Here is an 18,487-nt window from a genome sequence, read left to right as displayed (position 1 = left end):
GTTTCCTGGGTCGATTGTCAACAACAATGGCTGCCGTCATGAATATACACGTGTCTATAATTTGACGTTTTAAGATAGTTTTGTTTATCTATTTCTTGTGTTCCAAGGTAACGACTGGTAGGTTTTATATTTGTATTTATTTGAACCTTTTTGGTACCTCTTTGCTTCATAAACAAGCTTTTCTTGCTTCATAATCATAAACAAGCCTGTTTGCTTCTTGACACGCTTTAAACTACGGTGAGACACAGAAAGGAATTTAATTATAAAAGTCAGTGTCTTTCGCCAAGTAATAATAATAATAGCATAGCTAGGTAGTTAACGATAGTTAGTTATATCTGTTGCAGAGATGAAAGGCAAGGGGAAAGCAAAGAGGAAAGGAAAGAAAGACACTGGTAAATTGCAAAAGTATATGATGACAGTTAACGACTTTGTAAAAAGTAAGGTAGGCTGTGATGAAACTGAAGAAACGGTAGATGGCAGTGGCTTGAGGTTTGTTAAGAAGAAAAATAGAAAAGAAATTCGTAAGGAGAAAAGAAAGATGAAGAAGGCTAAAATTAAGAATCACTATGAAGGCTACAAGGCTCTCAAAGCATCCACTGGTGACAGTGAAGAAGTTGCAACCCTATCTGATAAACAACAAACAAAGAAGGTTATTGGAAAAGTAAAGAAAGACGAGCCAGTATCTCAACAACCCAAGTCAACTCCTGTTGAGACTGCCTCAGGAGAGAAGGCTGAGAAAAAAGGACCTAAGAAACCTTCTAAGAAAGAAAAGAAAAGAAACAAACTGGAAGAATCAAGAAAAAAAGCTCTTTTGGAAGCAAATATTGCTGAGGACAGAGAAATTAAGAGGTTGGAGCGATCTCTTGGGTATAACAAAAGGAAAAACAAAAAAAAACTTCCCCAGTCATTCGCTGATGATGGACTGGATTACATTTTGGGGGTGCTGGATGCTGGATCGGCAGCTTCAGGGATAATGCATGACAGCGATGATGACATGGACATTGCCAAAGAGAAATTAAGGACATTGGTAGACAGTGAATCTGAAATGTCCGGCGATGAGGAGGAAGAACAAGGAGATGACTCGGATGAGGAGGGCAGTGAACTAGACAGAGATGGAGACTTGGATGCCATCGAGGAAGAGGAAGATGAGATGGATGAGGAGGAAGAAGATGGAATGGATGAGGATGACGAAAGTGAGATGGATGAGAGTGGTGGAATAGCTTCGGAAGAAGAAAATGGAAAGGATGAGGGAGTTGAGAGTGGAGACTCAACGCTTGCAGGGCCGAAAGCTGACACTGTAAGTTGCCCAATTAGAATCTAATTTGTGAAATTCAGCTAAATTTAAGGACCAGTTTCCCAAGACATAGATTAAGCCTAGTCCTGGACAAAATAAATCAAGCTCGGTGGAGAATCTCCGCTGAAAACACTTTTTAGTCCAGCATTAGATTTAATCTGTGTCCGGGAAACCGGCCCTAAATGTATAGACTGAGACTGAAACACTACTCTGTATGTATAGGCTGTCCCGTCAGCAGGAAAATACGTGCCCCCTCACCTACGGGACACCGGGGATGATAAGCGCAGAGCTGAGTTGGAGAGACTGAAGAGACAAGTCAAAGGACTTGTGAACAGGTAACGGTGTTGATCTTGACTACTATATGCTCTTTCATCCTAATCAATGTACCTTGGCCCTGTTTTATCTGCTGTCACACTGGATTTGTCACAATTCATATTTTGGTGCAAGGGGTGCTCAAGGTCCGTATGTATCAGGCGTCTCAGAGTAGGAGTGCTGATCTCGGATCTGGGCCTGTATCCACAAAGCATCTCAGAGTAGGAATGCTGATCTAAGATCAGATTTAGCTTTTAGATCATCATGAATACGATTATATGGACAGATCCTAGATCAGCACTCTTACTCTGGGACGCTTTGTGGATACGGGTCCAGGTCCCCTCTGCCGTGTAATCGACCGAAAAGGCAAAACTCATCCTAAATCAGCACTCCAACTCTGAGATGCCCGTGTAGCTCAGTTGGTAGAGCATGGAGCTTGCAACGCCAGGGTTGTGGGTTCGGATCCCACAGGGGACCAGTACGAAAATGTATGCACTGAATAAGAGCGTCCGCTAAATGACTAAAATGTCAAATGTAAACATACAACCCCGAGTTTTGTGTTTTGGTGTCTATCTTGGTTCAAACGTTGTCCTGTTCTGCATTCTCCTCCGTAGGCTCAGTGAGGCCAACATGGCGTCCATCAGTGGCCAGCTGGAAGAGCTGTACATGAGCTCCAGCCGGAAGGACATGAACGACACCCTGACGGAGATCCTCCTGGCAGCCTGTGTCACCCCAGCCCTGATGCCTGACAGACTGCTCATGGAACACGTCCTGCTTGTCAGCATCCTGCATCACACAGTGGGGCTTGAGGTAGGTTCGAACCGCATCAACACAATTACCTGTCATTCAACACACACAGCTGTGTCCCAAATGGCACCCTATTCCCTATATAGTGCAGGCCCCTGGTCAAAAGTTGCACTCTATGGGGAATAGGCTGCTATTTGGAACATTGACATAGTTTATAAGTGAGGGGGCTATTCACAATCAGCTATAAATGACAGTCCTAATGGATTGGTAGCAGGTATAAATGTCTTGACCTCTATTCTCTCTTGGTGACCTTTTAGTTAAACTTTACTTCACCCCTGTATGCTCTTCTGATAAGAGCACGGGAAGAAGAAAATAGTATTTTCTAACAGTCGGTGTGAGAAAAGGAGTAACCATTTAACCTGTGAAAGGTCATTAGCTCGTGGTTTGTTTGATTTGCATCCTCCGTGTGACTTGTCTCCAGTTCCTTTATAACCTAATTCCTCCCCTTCTGATGAATGGGAAAGTAGCAATTCACACCTTCCTATTAGCATTATCTCTTTCAGTCTTGTTTACTCCCCACCCATCAGTAAGTAGCCACACACACACATTCACATGCCCACCAGCATTCTAGGTTCCATTGACTTCTTTGCTCTATTTTCTGACCTTTGACATGATGAACCATTTTGCAGGTAGGGGCTAATTTCTTGGAGACGGTGGTGCGGCAGTTCGCCGAGTTGTACAAGAGCCCCGGCGAAGGCAAGGAGTGTGACAACCTGGTGGCCATGGTGGCACATCTCTACAACTTCCAGGTGGTGCACGCCCTCCTCATCTTTGACATCCTGAAGATGCTGGTGGGGGCCTTCACAGAGAAGGACATTGAGCTGGTCCTGTTCGTGCTGAAGAACGTAGGCTTCGCCCTGCGGAAGGATGATGCCCTTGCGCTGAAAGAACTCATCTCTGAGGCCCAGAGCAAGGCCAGTGGTGTGGGCACCAAGTTCCAGGACGAAAATAGGGTACGGTTTGTCACAGCAACACCACTCTCAACATCACCTTCTGTCTAGACGCACCTCATTGTTGGTAACATTATTCAACCAGGGTCATTTTACATTTCGATTTTGGTCATTTGACAGAGACTCCTGTCCAGAGCAACTTGCAAGTCAAATGTATTAGCAAGCCAACTCTCTTCTGAATATCTTCTCTATCTTTAGGTGCGCTTCATGCTGGAGACCATGTTGGCTCTGAAGAACAACGATATGAGGAAGATCCCTGGCTATGACCCAGAGCCTGTTGAGAGACTCAGAAAGCTACAGAGAACTCTGGTGGGTTACAGATCTGATTGACTTACGCCTTTACAACTGTCATACCATATCGTCAAAGCCATTCTTTGCTCAGCCATGAAATATTCTTCCGTTGTTGACGTTTCCCCTGGTAGTTCTTTTCTAAAACCGCCAGGGGGCACTATAATCTCACTTAGCAGTTTATGTGATAGGTTTGAGCACCCAGATAAGGGGGAGCATGAAGAAGTATGGTGAGGTTGCCACTAGACACTGATCTTGGGTCAGTTTTGCATTTCCCCCACTAACATTGAAGGTTGGGATTGGGTAAGGAGAAATTGATCCTAGAGCTCTATTTAGGGGAAACTTCACCCCAGAGCGTTACGTGAATGAGTTGTAACTGTTGAGTTCAGATCCACCAGAGTTCGGGGGGCAGTGATGTGAAGCTGAGGGTCTCTCTGGAGAACCTCCTGGCTGCAGAGCAGGTGGGCCGCTGGTGGATCGTGGGCTCATCGTGGTCCGGAGTCCCCATGATAGGTGACCAGGGCAACAAGACCTCAAAACAGACTACTGCAGAAGGAAAGGTACTAAAAACCCTAAAAGATCTGGGGCCGTATGCATCAAGTGTCTCAGAGTAGGCGTGCTGGTTTAGGAACAGTTTAGTGTTTTAGATCAAAACGAATAAGATTATATTGACAGGGGCGGACCTGATCCTACATCAGCACGACCACTCTGAGATGTTTGATACATATGGCCCTTGTTGCTCCACTAAATCATTACTGTAGCTCTTTCGTATTAACATTTGATTGGCCATTCTCAACTGGACAGCATTTTCAATGTATTTTACTGATCATAATGACAATTTCCCTTCATCCGTCTCCTCAGTTCAGCTCCAAGGTCTTAGACCTGGCCCGGAAACAGAGAATGAACACAGACATCAGGAGAAATATATTCTGCGTGATTATGACCAGCGAGGATTACCTAGATGCCTTTGAGAAGCTGATACGGTGTGTTTTGTTTCCCCACCCTTTTGCAGCATTGAAATGCTTGCATACCAAGCTAGCCATTGCCACACGTTTTAATACGTGGCACTGCATTCTTTTCTGTGTGCAGGATGGGGCTGAAGGACCAGCAGGAGAGGGAGATCGTCCACGTGCTGATGGACTGCTGCCTCCAGGAGAAGAGCTTCAATGCCTTCTATGCTGTACTGGGAGAGAAGTTCTGTGAGCACGACAGGCGGTTCCAGGTAAGAGAACAGTGCCCGTAATTATAAAGCCTCTCAGAGTGCTGATCTAGAATCAGTTTTGCCTTTTAGATCACAATGAGTAAGATAACATGGACAGTCTCCTACTCTGAGCTTTATGATTGCCCTGGCATTCTAATGGTTCTTAATTGCTCCATAGCGTTGTGATTGGGACATTCACTCTATAGCCACCCAACTATGACCCTCAGTTCACCTCAACAGTGTGGGGAAACAAGGGAGGGTCGCTTCTCCCTCTCGCACCTTTCTGATGTTTCGTTTCATGCTGTGAAAGTAGACAATGGTCATAATCCCTCACTTCCCCTTAAGCTTCCCTTTAGGTTACTGCCCATATCTCTGATAGTGATAACCATTGTCCCATTAAAGAGCTTTCATCTGAACCGGTGCAAATGTTTGGTGTTCACAAGCGGACTAGATCAGGATTATGCGTTTGCTTGCTGCATTTAATGGGTTGGAATCACAGGAGGTTGGTGGCACCTTTTTAATTGGGGAGAACGTGGTAAGGACCGGAGCTGAATTCATGGAATGGTATCAAACACATGGTTTCCAGGTGTTTGATGCCATTCCAATCACTATGTTCCGTAGTTCTCCCTTCAGAAACCACCTGTGGTTGGAATGGGTCATGGATTGTAATACTGGGCCCGTATTCATAAAGCGTCTCATAAAGCGTTTTTTTTGCCCCGGTAGGTATGCTGAAGTTGGATCAGTTTTTTTCTTTTGGATCGTAATGAACGTGATTGCACATTCACTGGTACTCTGAGACGGATAGACTACTGGAGTTCTTCCATATCCTCCAATCCCCCAGTAGTCCCACAGATCCTCTGTTGTATGTTTCCCCAGATGACATTTCAGTTCAGTCTGTGGGACAAATTCAAGGACCTGTCCAGCCTATCCAGCAGCACCTTCAGCAACCTGGTCCAGCTGGTCACACGCTTCCTCCAGAGAAAGTGCCTCTCCCTCTCCATACTCAAGGTCTGACACACCATGTTATAGAGATGAAATCCGGTCATAGGGAAGTGATTTGATGAATGTTAAAGGGGAAGTTCAGTATTTTACAACCTAATGTTAGATCTTTTCTTACCCTGAAAGTAGTCTATGGGCCAGGAGAAACAAATCCATGGTTCGGATTTCTTTAAACTGCCACTACAGACGTCAGCTAGCTAACTTACCTTCGAATTAACTTTTGCTGCCACTTTCACTCTGTCTCTTTGTAGGTGATAGAGTTTGGTGAGTTGGACAAGCCTAAAGTCAAGTTCCTGCGTCAGGTATTGACTAAGCTGTTAAAAGACACAGAGACTGAGGATCTTACAAACATATTTGGGAGGTGAGTGACGTAAGGCATCGCATTCCAGTTTCTCCGTTTCCGGTTAATGACGTTTTGCATACGGGCCAGGGTATATCAATGATAAACACGTGTTTTCATCACGTATACATTTTCTGAGTCATTCTATAATTTGTTGAGAAGAAATTCTATCAGGGCCAGATTCTTCTTCTCGCCCAGTCATGAAAACCTCTCCTCCTTGTACTTTGGCTATCCTGTAAAACCGCACCGCTGACGTTTGACTATGTGAAAAGTCTGGTATCAATGTCTTTCATTGTGTTCGGTCTCGTCAGGATTTCGGGAATTCCCAAGCTAGGAATGCTGCGGGAGGGTTTGAAGCTGTTCATCAGTCACTTCCTACTGAAGAATGCCCAGTCGCAGGGACCAGCTGAGCAAGCAGACCTTCTGTCAGAGCGAGCCGAGGTTGCCACCAAGGCCATGGAGGCCAAAGAGACTAAACTCAAACTGTAAAACACAAACACACACTGGGACCCTGAGAGAACACCAGGAGAACAAAAGAGCCCTGTTGGGGAAACATGCTCGTTTTTTTACAGACAACAAACCCAAGAGATGTTTGTCTCTGTGTGCAGTATGAAGGAGGTTAAGAGGTAGTTTTGCGAGCCAATGTGGTATGGTAGCGTACCTGTAGACTTCCAGTCATTACGCTAACGCTCGTTAGCATTGGTTCGCGAAACTACCTCTGACATCCTTCATACTGCGCACAGAGACACAAAAATAGTAACCTACGAGTTCATCTGACTCTGGGTAAGTAGCACTATTCCTTTAAAGATTTCACCATTTTGTGTGAGTTTGAGGATTGCCCCAAATAAGGTGGTCTGTAATTTGAATGATCTCCGTTTCGTAAACAACAGAGATGACTTCTGATGACATTGTAAATATCCAAATGAAGTAGGGGCTTCATCAAGTGGCAATGCTAATGAACATGACAGTGGAAAAATATTTCCACAGTGTAGTTACTCTAATGTATTGAAGTCACTGTCACAGTGGATATTTCCTTTGTTTGTATATTTTAAGATTAAGATCACTTTATTGGTCAGTTGCACTCAAGGCCCAATCGAAAGTTGACTTCCGCTTTTAACCCAATCCCTACACATACAGATACAGTTTTTTGGGGGGGTGGGGGGGCTGCCACACTGGGCACCCGGGGAGCTGTTGTGGGGGGGGGGGATAAGTGCCTTGCTCAATGGCACAAAGGCAGGTAACGGCATTGAGGATTTGATACCAGCAACCCTCCAGTTGTGAGCAGTTCCCAACCGATTTTTCCCGTCTGACCCAGGATTCTAACCACTAGGTTACTTGCTGCCCCCGTTGTACAAATTTCATGTTATTCAGTTTTTAAGATACATCAATGGTATGTAGTGTACTAAAATGTATTTTACAGATGAATACAGGATTAACCCAGTCAAATGTTTCCAAACTGTTTATAAACATTTGATGTCGGTGCATGAGGCAATAATAAACCTTTTTTTCACGTTGATTAATCTGGTTAACTGAGTCTCAATGCATTTGTGTTTTTCATGGCAGTGCATTAATTAACTTTATTTGCATAATGTCAATAGCAGTCAAACTGGGGCCATATTCATTAATGTACACAGTAGCAAAACGTAGTAAAATATTTTGCTATGGAAAATGAAAGCGAGCGTTTCTTATTTGACAACTTCAGGCAGTTCTTCCCAGTTACGGTGTGCATTCTTGAATTTGGTGTCTAGTGAACAGCTCTCCAACCGGTGGAAAGCGAGCTACCAAGCAATTCTGAAAGTAAATGCATTTTTTCCCCACGTGTCCAATCTCAAACTTTCAGAAACATAAAGTTCCCGTCTACTATCCAATCAAAGCCTGACATTATCCCACTCCTAGTTAGCAACTATTGGGTTAAAAAGCCCAACGTAACATTATAAACTCAGCAAAAAAAGAAACCTCCTCTCACTGTCAACTGTGTTTATTTTCAGCAAACTTAGCATGTGTAAATATTTGTATGAACATAACACGATTCAACAACTGAGACATAAACTGAACAAGTTCCACAGACATGTGACTAACAGAAATGAAATAATGTGTCCCTGAACAAAGGGGGTCAAAATCAAAAGTAACAGTCAGTATCTAGTGTGGCTACCAGCTGCATTAAGTACTGTAGTGCATCTCCTCATTGACTGCACCAGATTTGCCAATTCTTGCTGTGAGATGTTACCCCACTCTTCCACCAAGGCACCTGCAAGTTCCCGGACATTTCTGGGGGGGAATGGCCCTAGCCCTCACCCTCCGATCCAACAGGTTCCAGAGGTGCTCAATGGGATTCAGATCCAGGCTCTTCGCCGGCCATGACAGAACACTGACATTCCTGTCTTGCAGGAAATCACACACAGAACGAGCAGTGTGGCTGGTAGCATTGTCATGCTGGAGGGTCATATCAGGATGAGCCTGCAGGAAGGTTACCACATGAGGGAGGAGGATGTCTTCCCTGTAACGCACAGCGTTGAGATTGCCTGCAATGACAACAAGCTCAGTCCGACGATGCTGTGACACACCGCCCAAGACCATGATGGACCCTCCACCTCCAAATCGATCCCGCTCCAGAGTACAGGCCTCGGTGTAACGCTCATTGCTTCGACGATAAATGCGAATCCGACCATCATCCCTGGTGAGACAAAACCGCGACTCGTCATTGAAGAGCACTTTTTGCCAGTCCTGTCTGGTCCAGCGACGGTGGGTTTGTGCCCATAGGCGACATTGTTGCCGGTGATGTCTGGTGAGGACCTGCCTTACAACAGGCCTACAAGCCCTCAGTCGAGCCTCTTTCAGCCTATTGCGGACAGTCAGAGCACTGATGGAGGGATTGTGCGTTCCTGTTGTAACTCGGGCAGTTGTTGTTGCCATCCTGTACCTGTCCCGCAGGTGTGATGTTCGGATGTACCGATCCTGTGCAGGTGTTGTTACACGTGGTCTGCCACTGCGAGGACGATCAGCTGTCCGTTCTGTCTCCCTGTAGCGCTGTCTTAGGCGTCTCACAGTACGGACATTGCAATTTATTGCCCTGGCCACATCTGCAGTCCTCATGCCTCCTTGCAGCACGCCTAAGGCACGTTCACGCAGATGAGCAGGGACCCTGGGCATCTTTCTTTTGGTGTTTTTCAGTGTCAGTAGAAAGGCCTCTTTAGTGTCTTAAGTTTTCATAACTGTGACCTTAATTGCCTACCATCTGTAAGCTGTTAGTGTCTTAACGACCGTTCCACAGGCGCATGTTCATTAATTGTTTATGGTTCATTGAACAAGCATGGGATACAGTGTTTAAACCCTTTACAATGAAGATCTATGAAGTTATTTGGATTTTTAGGAATTATCTTTATTATAAGGTGAATGCACCAATTTGTAAGTCGCTCTGGATAAGAGCGTCTGCTAAATGACTTAAATGTAAATGTAAATGTAAGACAGGGTCCTGAAAAAAGGACATTTCTTTTTTTGCTGAGTTTATATGCCAATTAATTTCCAGCAAAATTACCCGTCTGTCTGTTTCACACATTTGTCTATTACTCCGTATGTAATATTTTTTCTATTTTCTACATTGTTGAATAATAGTGAAGACATCAACACTATGAAATAACACATATGGAATCATGTAGTAAACAGAAAAGTGTTAAACAAATCAGAGTATATTTGAGATTTTTCAAAGTAGCCACCTTTTGCCTTGATGACAGCTTTGCACACTCTTGGCATTCTCTCAGGCAGCTTCATGAGGTAGTCACCTGGAATGCATTTTAATTAACAGGTGTGCCTTGTTAAAAGTTAATTTGTGGAATTTCTTTCCTTAACGCATTTGAGCCAATCAGTTGTGTTGTGACAAGGTAGGGGTGGTATACAGAAGATAGCCCTATTTGGTAAAAGACCAAGTCCATATTATGGCAAGAACAGCTCAAATAAGCAAACATTTACATTTTAGTCATTTAGCAGACGCTCTTATCCAGAGCGACTAACAGTAGTGAATGCATACATTTCATGCATTTTTTTTTTTTGTACTGGCCCCCCGACCCCCGTGGGAATCGAACCCACAACCCTGGCGTTGCACACACCATGCTCTACCAACTGAGCCACAGGGAAGAGAAACGACTTTAAGACATGAAAGTTTGAAAAATTTCTTCCAAGTGCAGTCGCAAAAACGATCAAGCGCTATGATGAAACTGGCTCTCATGAGAGCCGCCACAGGAAAGGAAGAAACAGAGTTACCTCTGCTGCAGAGGATAAGTTCATTAGAGTTACCAGCTTCAAATTGCAGCCCAAATAAATGCCTCACAGAGTTTAAGTAAGAGACTCATTTCAACATCAACTGTTCAGTTGACATTTTTGGTTCCAACTGCCGTCTTTGTGAGATGCAGAATAGGTGAACAGATGACCTCCGCATGTGTGGTTCCCACCGTGAACCATGGAGGAAGAGATGTGGGGGTGCTTTGCTGGTGACAATGTCAGTCATTTACAATTTAAGGCATACTTAACCAGCATGGCTACCACAGCATTCTGCAGCGATACACCATCCCATCTGGTTTGCACTTAGTGGACCTGTCATTTGTTTTTTAACAGGACAATGACCCAAAGCACACCTCCAGGCTGTGTAAGGGCAATGTGACCAAGAGGGAGAGTGGTCGAGTGCTGCATCAGATAACCTGGCCTCCACAATCACCCGACCTCAACCCAATTGAGATGGTTTGGGATGAGTTAGACCGCAGAGTGAAGGAATGCAGCCAGCAAGTGCTCAGCATATGTGGGAACTCCCTCAAGACTGTTGGAAAAGCATTCCTCATGAAGCTGGTTGAGAGAATGTCAAGAGTGTGCAAAGCTGTCATCAAAGCAAACAGTGGCTACTTTGAAGAATCTCAAATATAAAATACATTTTGATTTGTTTAACACGTTTTTAGTTACTACATGATTCCAAATATGTTATTTCCTAGTTTTCATGTCTTCACTATTATTCTACAATGTAGAAAATAGTACAAAAAAGTAAAAACCTTGAATGAGTACGTGTGTCCAAACTTTTGACTGGTACTGTATATTGACAGAAAACACACCTCTTGTACACCAAAGGCCCGGGTTAGAGGATAAGAGAAGAATGTGCCTATTTAAAAGCTATGAAAAAAAATGAGTAGCTTGCAACATGTTTAATTTTTTTTTGAAGTAGCTCTCATGCTAGAAAAGGTTGGAGACCCATGGTCTAGTGCGTACAATCCAGGAGTCTGTTTTGAGCAGACACCATAGTTATAAGAAATAATCCTCTCGGGGACAGTGTGAAACAATGTCTGAGCATTCATATAGAATTTACGGGACCATCACTACTTGTGTGTATTTATAGGTACAGTATATTAATATTACATTGTACCAAAGCAGTCTATTGAAGCCTGTTTTAAGTTTGAATCTCTAGTTGATAAATCATCTTCCTGAATAACAAGGGGTTGTGTACTCTACTCCCTATATTCAATTATACATTCTCCACAGTTACATTTCCTTTGTGAACAACCTTAACCATGACTTGCGGCTGAGGAGGAGGAGGTGGTTGAGGAGAAAATGAATGGCTTTGTGTATGCCAGTGGCATCTGCTTGTCCATAGCCAACTTTATAGGTCACTTTCTAATCTGTTGTCAACGCCATTAGCATTCCTCTGTGAAATTATTGACTTCTTCCAATGCGCAAGCGTCCATGTTTACGACCTTCTTCCAGATGTGCCAACTGAATCACTGTTCAATCTTTTGGTGTTTTTTTCCCCCTCGAATGTATCAACAGTTTGTAAATGAGTATTTGTGATGTCTAATCTCATGTTCATTCATATTCTGTGTGGACTACCCATCAGAATGAAAGGACACTGGGTTTTTATTCAGTCTCTGACAACATTGGCTGCATGCATCGCATAGCAGAGTCATTGCGTTACATTTGATGCCTGCTACTAATAATTACCTCCATTAATAACGTTTGCATTAATCTGTGTGTGGGCCTGAGTGGCCAGAGGGTGAGACAGGGCCACAGAGGTCACTCAGAGGAAACATCTCTCTCCCAGACCTTACAATGGCTTCTTTGGGAGAGTGGCAGTGCCTTCGTCCTCAAAATATTTGTGATGTCTAATATTTATGTATTTTGATGAAGGCGAAAGTGCAAATATAGCCTATGCATGGCTTGGACCGTTACAAAGACTGACTTCCATGATGGCATATTATATTGGTTATGTCTGATGTTATATAGGCCGATGTACTGTTGTTTGATGAAGATGAAAGTTGAAACATGCATTTTCTGAACCGTTACATGAAGAGACTTCCATGATGACATGCTGATCTGAATGAGTCAGCCTCCTGTGGTTTACAAAGAGTAAAACCAGTGAGTCAACTAGAGGTAGATTGTGACTGAAAGATAAATAGACAGACGAGTCAGTGAAGATCACACAGGCTATTGTATGCAGGTGGGAGTCATCAGGTTGGTATTGACCCCTGGGTGACCCTGCTGTAATGGGTCTGCTAAGATGTTCTACTGATACCTGTCCAGATAGCAAACACAACCAGCGAGTTAGGTGTCTGTAATCCCATAATCAGTAGTACGTACAACTGAATCAACACTATACAGTACTAACATAAGCACACAGGAATAAACAAAATATGGAGAAGCTAGGCCTGTTCTTAGCCTAAGAGCTCAATATTTTATAACGCTTACACTGTAGTACAGTGGCTGTAATTGCCGAATTCTGTGTGTTGACTGCGCCTATCAATGGTTGGCTGTGTGTGTTCCATTCAGACTGACTCTGGTAAATCACAAATGGCAACCTATTCCCTATATAGTGCGCTGCTTTTGACGAGAGCCCTGTGGGCCCTGGTCAAGAGTAGTGCACTTCAAACGGAATAGGGTGCCATTTGGGACATATGCAGACTCTTGTCTACTGTTCAAAGCTATGTTTCCTCAAGCTTTGCTCCCCGCCCTGCCCTCCCAAAGAGTTTTCCCGTCCAATACCTGGCTGGGAGGTGTTGATGAGCTGATAAAGCAGCCCGCTCTCTCTATATCCTCGCAGCTGGGCAAACTCAGCTGTGAGGAATTACTCCTCAATCAATAACCAATACTAACACAGCTATACAGAAACTCCAAACCTCTGGAACAAATTTTGGAACGCTTATTTTCTCAGTAAAAAAAAAAAATGCATCATGCATTTGGTCGTACATGAATGAGAAGCATGGTACACTGTTAAACACGTCACACTTTATAAATGTATAGCTGCAACGCAACACGTCTGTGTTTCCTGAACAAAAAGACACTGCGTGTGAATGTGTACAGGTAACCGAAACGTGGATCTTAGGAGAGCTGTTGGATATAGAGATATTAGAAAAGGCATTATGGCTAATAGAAATTGAATATATTGCAAAGGAAATGTTCTTCGTGCCTGGAGCACTGTGGTGATATTTACATGCATGTAATTGATCTGACATAGAACTTCTTAGTTGCTATGTAGGCCTAATTAGTGTATATATAGCATTACTACTAACCTGGACTGAATTACATAGCCACAAATGCCATTGCAATTACTAAGAGCTCTGCTTTCTTCCCATAGTGAGCTCAGTAGCCTTTAATGTTGTTGCCTTTTATACATTTGATGCATAAAGGCATACATATTGTTGTGTTGCATATAACATAGTCTAATCCAGAAAGACCTTCATTGTAGTATGTGGTTCATGTAATCTACACATGTTAGTAGGCTATTATACACTTTTGAAGATTCTGCCTTGCTCCTTGGTCTGACAGGTCGGGTCATGGGAATCGCAATAGCACTATTGGATCTTTGCGAACGTGCTGGGAGAGCAAACAAACCAACAAGGGGATCGTATTCATAAACCTTTGAAACCGCTCGTTAATCAGTAGAGGCAGATGCACAAGCATTATTTTCAAAGGCTTGAACTCATCCGATTGCCATTCGATCTGCTAAATATAGACATGACGTCGTGACTAATTAAAATAACCTGCTAGTTCGCACAATGTACGTTACGCACCACAATATGCATTTAGTCATCAACATAGCATCCTGTGCAAAATTACAGACTTCCTGACTGTGTTGATCAAACAAAATCAAAAGTCTTTATTAATCAAAGTTATACTGAGACCAGAAGGGAAAAAATGGGGCTAGTGGTTAGTGTTGGACTAGTAACCGAAAGGTTGCAAGATCGAATCCCCGAGCTGACAAGGTAAAAATCTGTCGTTCTGCCCCTCAACCAGGTAGTTAACCCACTAGGCCGTCATTGAAAATAATAATTTGTTCTTGACTGACTTGCCTAGTTAAATAAAGGTAAAGAAAAATAATCACCTCTAAACTAAGACCAAATTGGCTGCAAAATGGGACCATAATTGGAAAAGTGTGTTTAATAGATGTTATGTCGTCAGCATTGAAAAACACCACGTTTTACAAAACACATTTATTTAATGTCCTCTGTACCATGGGAGACGGTCAACAATAATTTAGCATGCATTGGTGTAGACATTTTATAAACAGTGTACAAAAATAAACGCATAACATTTTTCTGCACGTAAATGGTAGGCCTATATGACGCAATGACATACGTTCACAATGTTCAAAAACATGAAACAAAAGAAAATGCTAAATGTGGCATGTTTGAATTTACAATTGGTCGCCATATCAAAATATTATGATAATAACCCCTATAGTGGAGAACCCATATGATTGTAGTGGACATTAGGGTCCTAAAACAACTGGGCGAAAACATGACATTGTCACATAAAACCATGCAATGTTACAAATAGCAGAGTGTACCTCAATACTACCTTCTAAAACGTCAATCTGACCTTGCTTGTTAGGGCCATTCTGCACACCCTGAATCTCAGTCAGGGATTGATCCATTTGTATTTTCCAAATTATTCTCATTAATTTCTGAATTTCCGGGTAGGATTTCGTGTTTTTATTACTGTAGGCCTAAATGCAGCTGTAGTTTAAGGAGTGTATAGTTTTTCAAAAATGCACGTTTCCTTGTCCCGGTCTCAAGGTTGTGGACTTATATCACTGGTGTGGTTTCTCTCGTCGTCCGAAGAGCAATCCGAGGAGTTGTACAGGAAGTTGCCACCTTCATCATCGTCACTGTCCCTGAAGTCTCTTATTCTGTTACTTTTTGCAGAACCAGTCTTTTGATAATCCGTTTGTTCTTGTCCGTCAGATTTCTCCTGGCCGTTTTTGTTGTTTTTCTTATTCTCAGTCTCCTGCGCGGCTTGCTCTTTGGCCTTCTTGCTCCGTTTCCACTTCATCCGCCTGTTCTGGAACCAAATTTTCACCTGAAAATGAAAATAACATATATTTATGAGACAATGTTTTGGAAAAAAAAATGTTATTAAATTATTTATTGGCCGTTTTTGAATACGCGTAAGCGCCGTGCGTAATGGGCACCTACAGCACCACCTGACTTGACTACATAACATACAACTAAATAAGAGTGTTTTCATGTAAAACTGACTGAATAGCCTAATAGTGGTATGTTTCACAATGTCTCAAACAAACATGTATTGGTTAGAAATTTAGCTTTTATATACCTGCGTTTCCGTCAGCATCAAGGATGTAGCCACTTCAAAGCGCTTTGGTCGCGACAGATACTTATTTAGTTTGAATTGATGCTCGAGCTCCAGGAGCTGCTGACTTGTGAATGCAGTCCTTGGTCTTCTGCACTTTCCAAGCAAGTTTGACTGGGCCTGAGCTGGAAAACAAAATATAAGTCAATTTCTAGTAATAAGGTCAAGGAAAAAGCATGACAACCTTCGTGCGTGTTTTTACATTAGGATTATTCGATAGGCAGTATATAGCAGACCTAGGCTATATTAATAATCATTATATGCCTGCAAAATGGAGGAATAACGGGCATATTGGTCCTAATTGAGATAGGTTTAAATGAAATTGCTATGATATAGGCTTGCAAGATACAATTTTGTAATAAGCAGATTGAAAAAGAAACGGTAATAATTTCAGGTTAAAATGGGGAATTTGTTGCTGAATATTAAATGGCGAAAAGCTTTAATTGAAACCGATTTAAACTGAACATATATAGACCACATAGTCTATGGGATAAAAATGTCTTCGTTTATGCACACTGCCTCCTCAAGAAACAGTACGAGTTCCGGTTCAAAATGGCCAAAATATTGTTAGAGCCAACATCTAACATTGCCATGGAATAAGTATTCAATGAGACCTAAGCTATTTGCCACCTCATTTTGAACAAATCTGTTAAAACGAACAGGAACAAAAAGGCAGTATCTGGTGAGCAAACAGTGTGTCGGCTGTGGGTTTCACACTCTTCTGTCACTTTCCCACTGTCCATTATCTGTCCATTTTAGTTGCTCTCTGAAAACCTATCACCCTCTCTCCTCTCACTCAAACAGCCTTTTTGGCTGGGAACATTTCTTCATCGAGTCATGGGGCCATAACGTAAAGGCACCAATGGATCAATAATGTAAAAATCATGAATTTACTCGCCACGTGTAAAGCAAAAACAATTATTTATTAGCAGTCCAAAAATAATGTAAAAGCATAGACGACAAACTATGAAAAATAAATACGTATACTCACAATACTCACAGTTAAAATCGGGCATTTTTGGTAGCATCATTCCCGCTGTGGAGACTCTCAGCCAGTGGTCGAGCTGAAAAGTCCCGGCAGAGAGTTTGAGGGAGTCGCTGGGATGGTGGTGATGGGACCCATGCGGATATGAATAGGACAGGGCAGGGTGCTGCCCGAGGGAGTAGGTATACATGGGGTGGCCGTAGAGAGCCTGGGGAGGGATCCCTGCGCTACTCTGTGGATGTAATCCAACAATACTGTGAGGACTATTCAAGAAGCCTGGTTTAGGAATCAAACCACAGGAGGAAATCCTCGGTGGAGACGGAGTCTCAGTCCTTAAAGAGTCGGCATTCAATTCTGAGGCTTGTACACTTCCGGACGATGAAATGGAAGAGGAGGATAAAGAAGTCACAAGCGCAAGCGGAGATGTCTGCACCTTCGGCGGGTCAACAGCGAGAAGCGCATCGATGCGGAAATTTGTAGATTTCTCCATTTGAACCAGTGTCCCCGTTGTTTGCAGACGTTGAACAGTTAGTTGCCTATCAAAACGATGTTGAAGTGTCGTTGTTGTTCCACCTCTCAAAGTTTTGATCTCGGTTAAAGTGTGAACGGTGAAACTCTACATGACACTTAATTCCTATTCGATAGGGGATTGGTTCCACCCGTTTGGCATGGGGTTGTCCCATTGGTCAATTCAAGACATGTTCACGGTGCGCTTTTTCGGCACATTGCATACCTCTCCAACCAATGAACCGCCCCACCTTGGTTGTTGTTTTTAAATAAGTTAAAAAAAAAAATCATTTTCATTCTACAAGGAAAATGATCGAAATGTTGCATAAAACGGATACATTTAAGAAAACATTTTTGAGAGCTTCTATTGACATTATTTAGAGTTACAGTATGTAACTTTAATTTAATTCCGCTGTGAATTGCAACCATGGGAAACTATTAAAATGTTTTATTTTTTGTGTGTAAGTCATTGTGAAGAGAATCGTTTGCCATTCACCGGAGTGACAGGGCTCGTTATTGTAGACTACAATATATATTTATTTATTTCTGCAATGTAAGACAATAGGTGGGCATCGAGGGGCCAGGGGAATCCTAACTTCAGATCAGCGCGCATATCCAATTTTCGACATTGTCGCATGCATTTTATTAGGCCTACATTTTGCCCCACAACCACGTAGAAAATCATGAATCAATGTTTTGGATTCATGGCTTATCTAGCCTACGTTTTAGGCAGTTTGGTAATGACAGACATAACAAAATGCTACTTTTATGCTACTGTATAGGCCGCATCCAAAATATTTTTGGGAATATGTCTGACAACGTATGCCTTCATCGCACCATGCAAGACATATTCCTCCCCCCAAAAGTTTAACGTCACAAATGAAAAACTGTGTCTATGCATGACCCGGAGATCTTACGAGCCCAACTGGGAAATCTAGCTAAGAGCCTGCCTTATGCCACTACCCAACCCCGAGAGATCGAAAAGTCCTACATTTTTTTTGCTCTGTCCCACAATATAAATGTGAAATGTAGGCCTAACTGTCTTGATATCATGGAGTGCATATCCTCCCGGAACCCTGAAAAAATAAAGGTTATATGATGACTGGATGTTTTTTTTTGTGTGTGTTCGGGGTGAACTCAATGCAACACATTTTTATTTTTTAACTTTAATTATATTTGACTTTTC

General features: G+C 42.7%; 2 protein-coding genes across 3 annotated transcripts; one reads left to right on the top strand and one right to left on the bottom strand.

The window, feature by feature from the left end:
• Position 1: 1 nt before the first annotated feature.
• Positions 2-7,707, top strand: nom1 (nucleolar protein with MIF4G domain 1). Its single transcript, XM_014180665.2, has 11 exons — positions 2-1,297; positions 1,517-1,629; positions 2,221-2,416; positions 3,043-3,366; positions 3,562-3,672; positions 4,041-4,211; positions 4,513-4,634; positions 4,741-4,873; positions 5,729-5,860; positions 6,103-6,212; positions 6,503-7,707. Exons 1-11 carry the CDS (start codon positions 347-349, stop codon positions 6,678-6,680), a joined length of 2,541 nt encoding a protein of 846 aa, XP_014036140.1. The 5' UTR covers positions 2-346; the 3' UTR covers positions 6,681-7,707.
• A 6,776-nt stretch (positions 7,708-14,483) lies between these two features.
• On the bottom strand, positions 14,484-18,487 carry mnx1 (motor neuron and pancreas homeobox 1). Of its 2 annotated transcripts, none has more exons than XM_014180664.2 (3): positions 16,810-18,487; positions 15,774-15,934; positions 14,484-15,518 (listed from the first exon to the last, which is right to left on the bottom strand). In XM_014180664.2, exons 1-3 carry the CDS (start codon positions 17,282-17,284, stop codon positions 15,231-15,233), a joined length of 924 nt encoding a protein of 307 aa, XP_014036139.1. In that variant the 5' UTR covers positions 17,285-18,487; the 3' UTR covers positions 14,484-15,230. The 2 variants fall into 2 exon arrangements, with proteins under 2 accessions (XP_014036139.1, XP_014036138.1); XM_014180663.2 differs by having other exon boundaries at positions 16,801-18,482.

The sequence above is a fragment of the Salmo salar genome, chromosome ssa29 (assembly GCF_905237065.1).
Source record: "Salmo salar chromosome ssa29, Ssal_v3.1, whole genome shotgun sequence".
Taxonomy (NCBI): Eukaryota; Metazoa; Chordata; class Actinopteri; order Salmoniformes; family Salmonidae; genus Salmo; species Salmo salar.
Note: the sequence above shows the minus strand (reverse complement) of the source record. Positions and strands in the feature narration are given on the sequence as shown.

Excerpts from the sequence above, each read along its gene's own strand:
- nom1 (XM_014180665.2), top strand. The coding sequence starts at position 347 with ATGAAAGGCAAGGGGAAAGCAAAGAGGAAAGGAAAGAAAGACACTGGT. Across the intron at positions 2,417-3,042 it reads ATCACACAGTGGGGCTTGAG|GTAGGGGCTAATTTCTTGGA; the intron begins GTAGGTTCGAAC and ends ACCATTTTGCAG. Across the intron at positions 4,874-5,728 it reads AGCACGACAGGCGGTTCCAG|ATGACATTTCAGTTCAGTCT; the intron begins GTAAGAGAACAG and ends ATGTTTCCCCAG.
- mnx1 (XM_014180663.2), bottom strand. The coding sequence starts at position 17,284 with ATGGAGAAATCTACAAATTTCCGCATCGATGCGCTTCTCGCTGTTGAC. Across the intron at positions 15,935-16,800 it reads CGATTTTAACTGTGAGTATT|CTCAGGCCCAGTCAAACTTG; the intron begins GTGAGTATACGT and ends TTTGTTTTCCAG. Across the intron at positions 15,519-15,773 it reads TGATGCTGACGGAAACGCAG|GTGAAAATTTGGTTCCAGAA; the intron begins GTATATAAAAGC and ends TTTCATTTTCAG.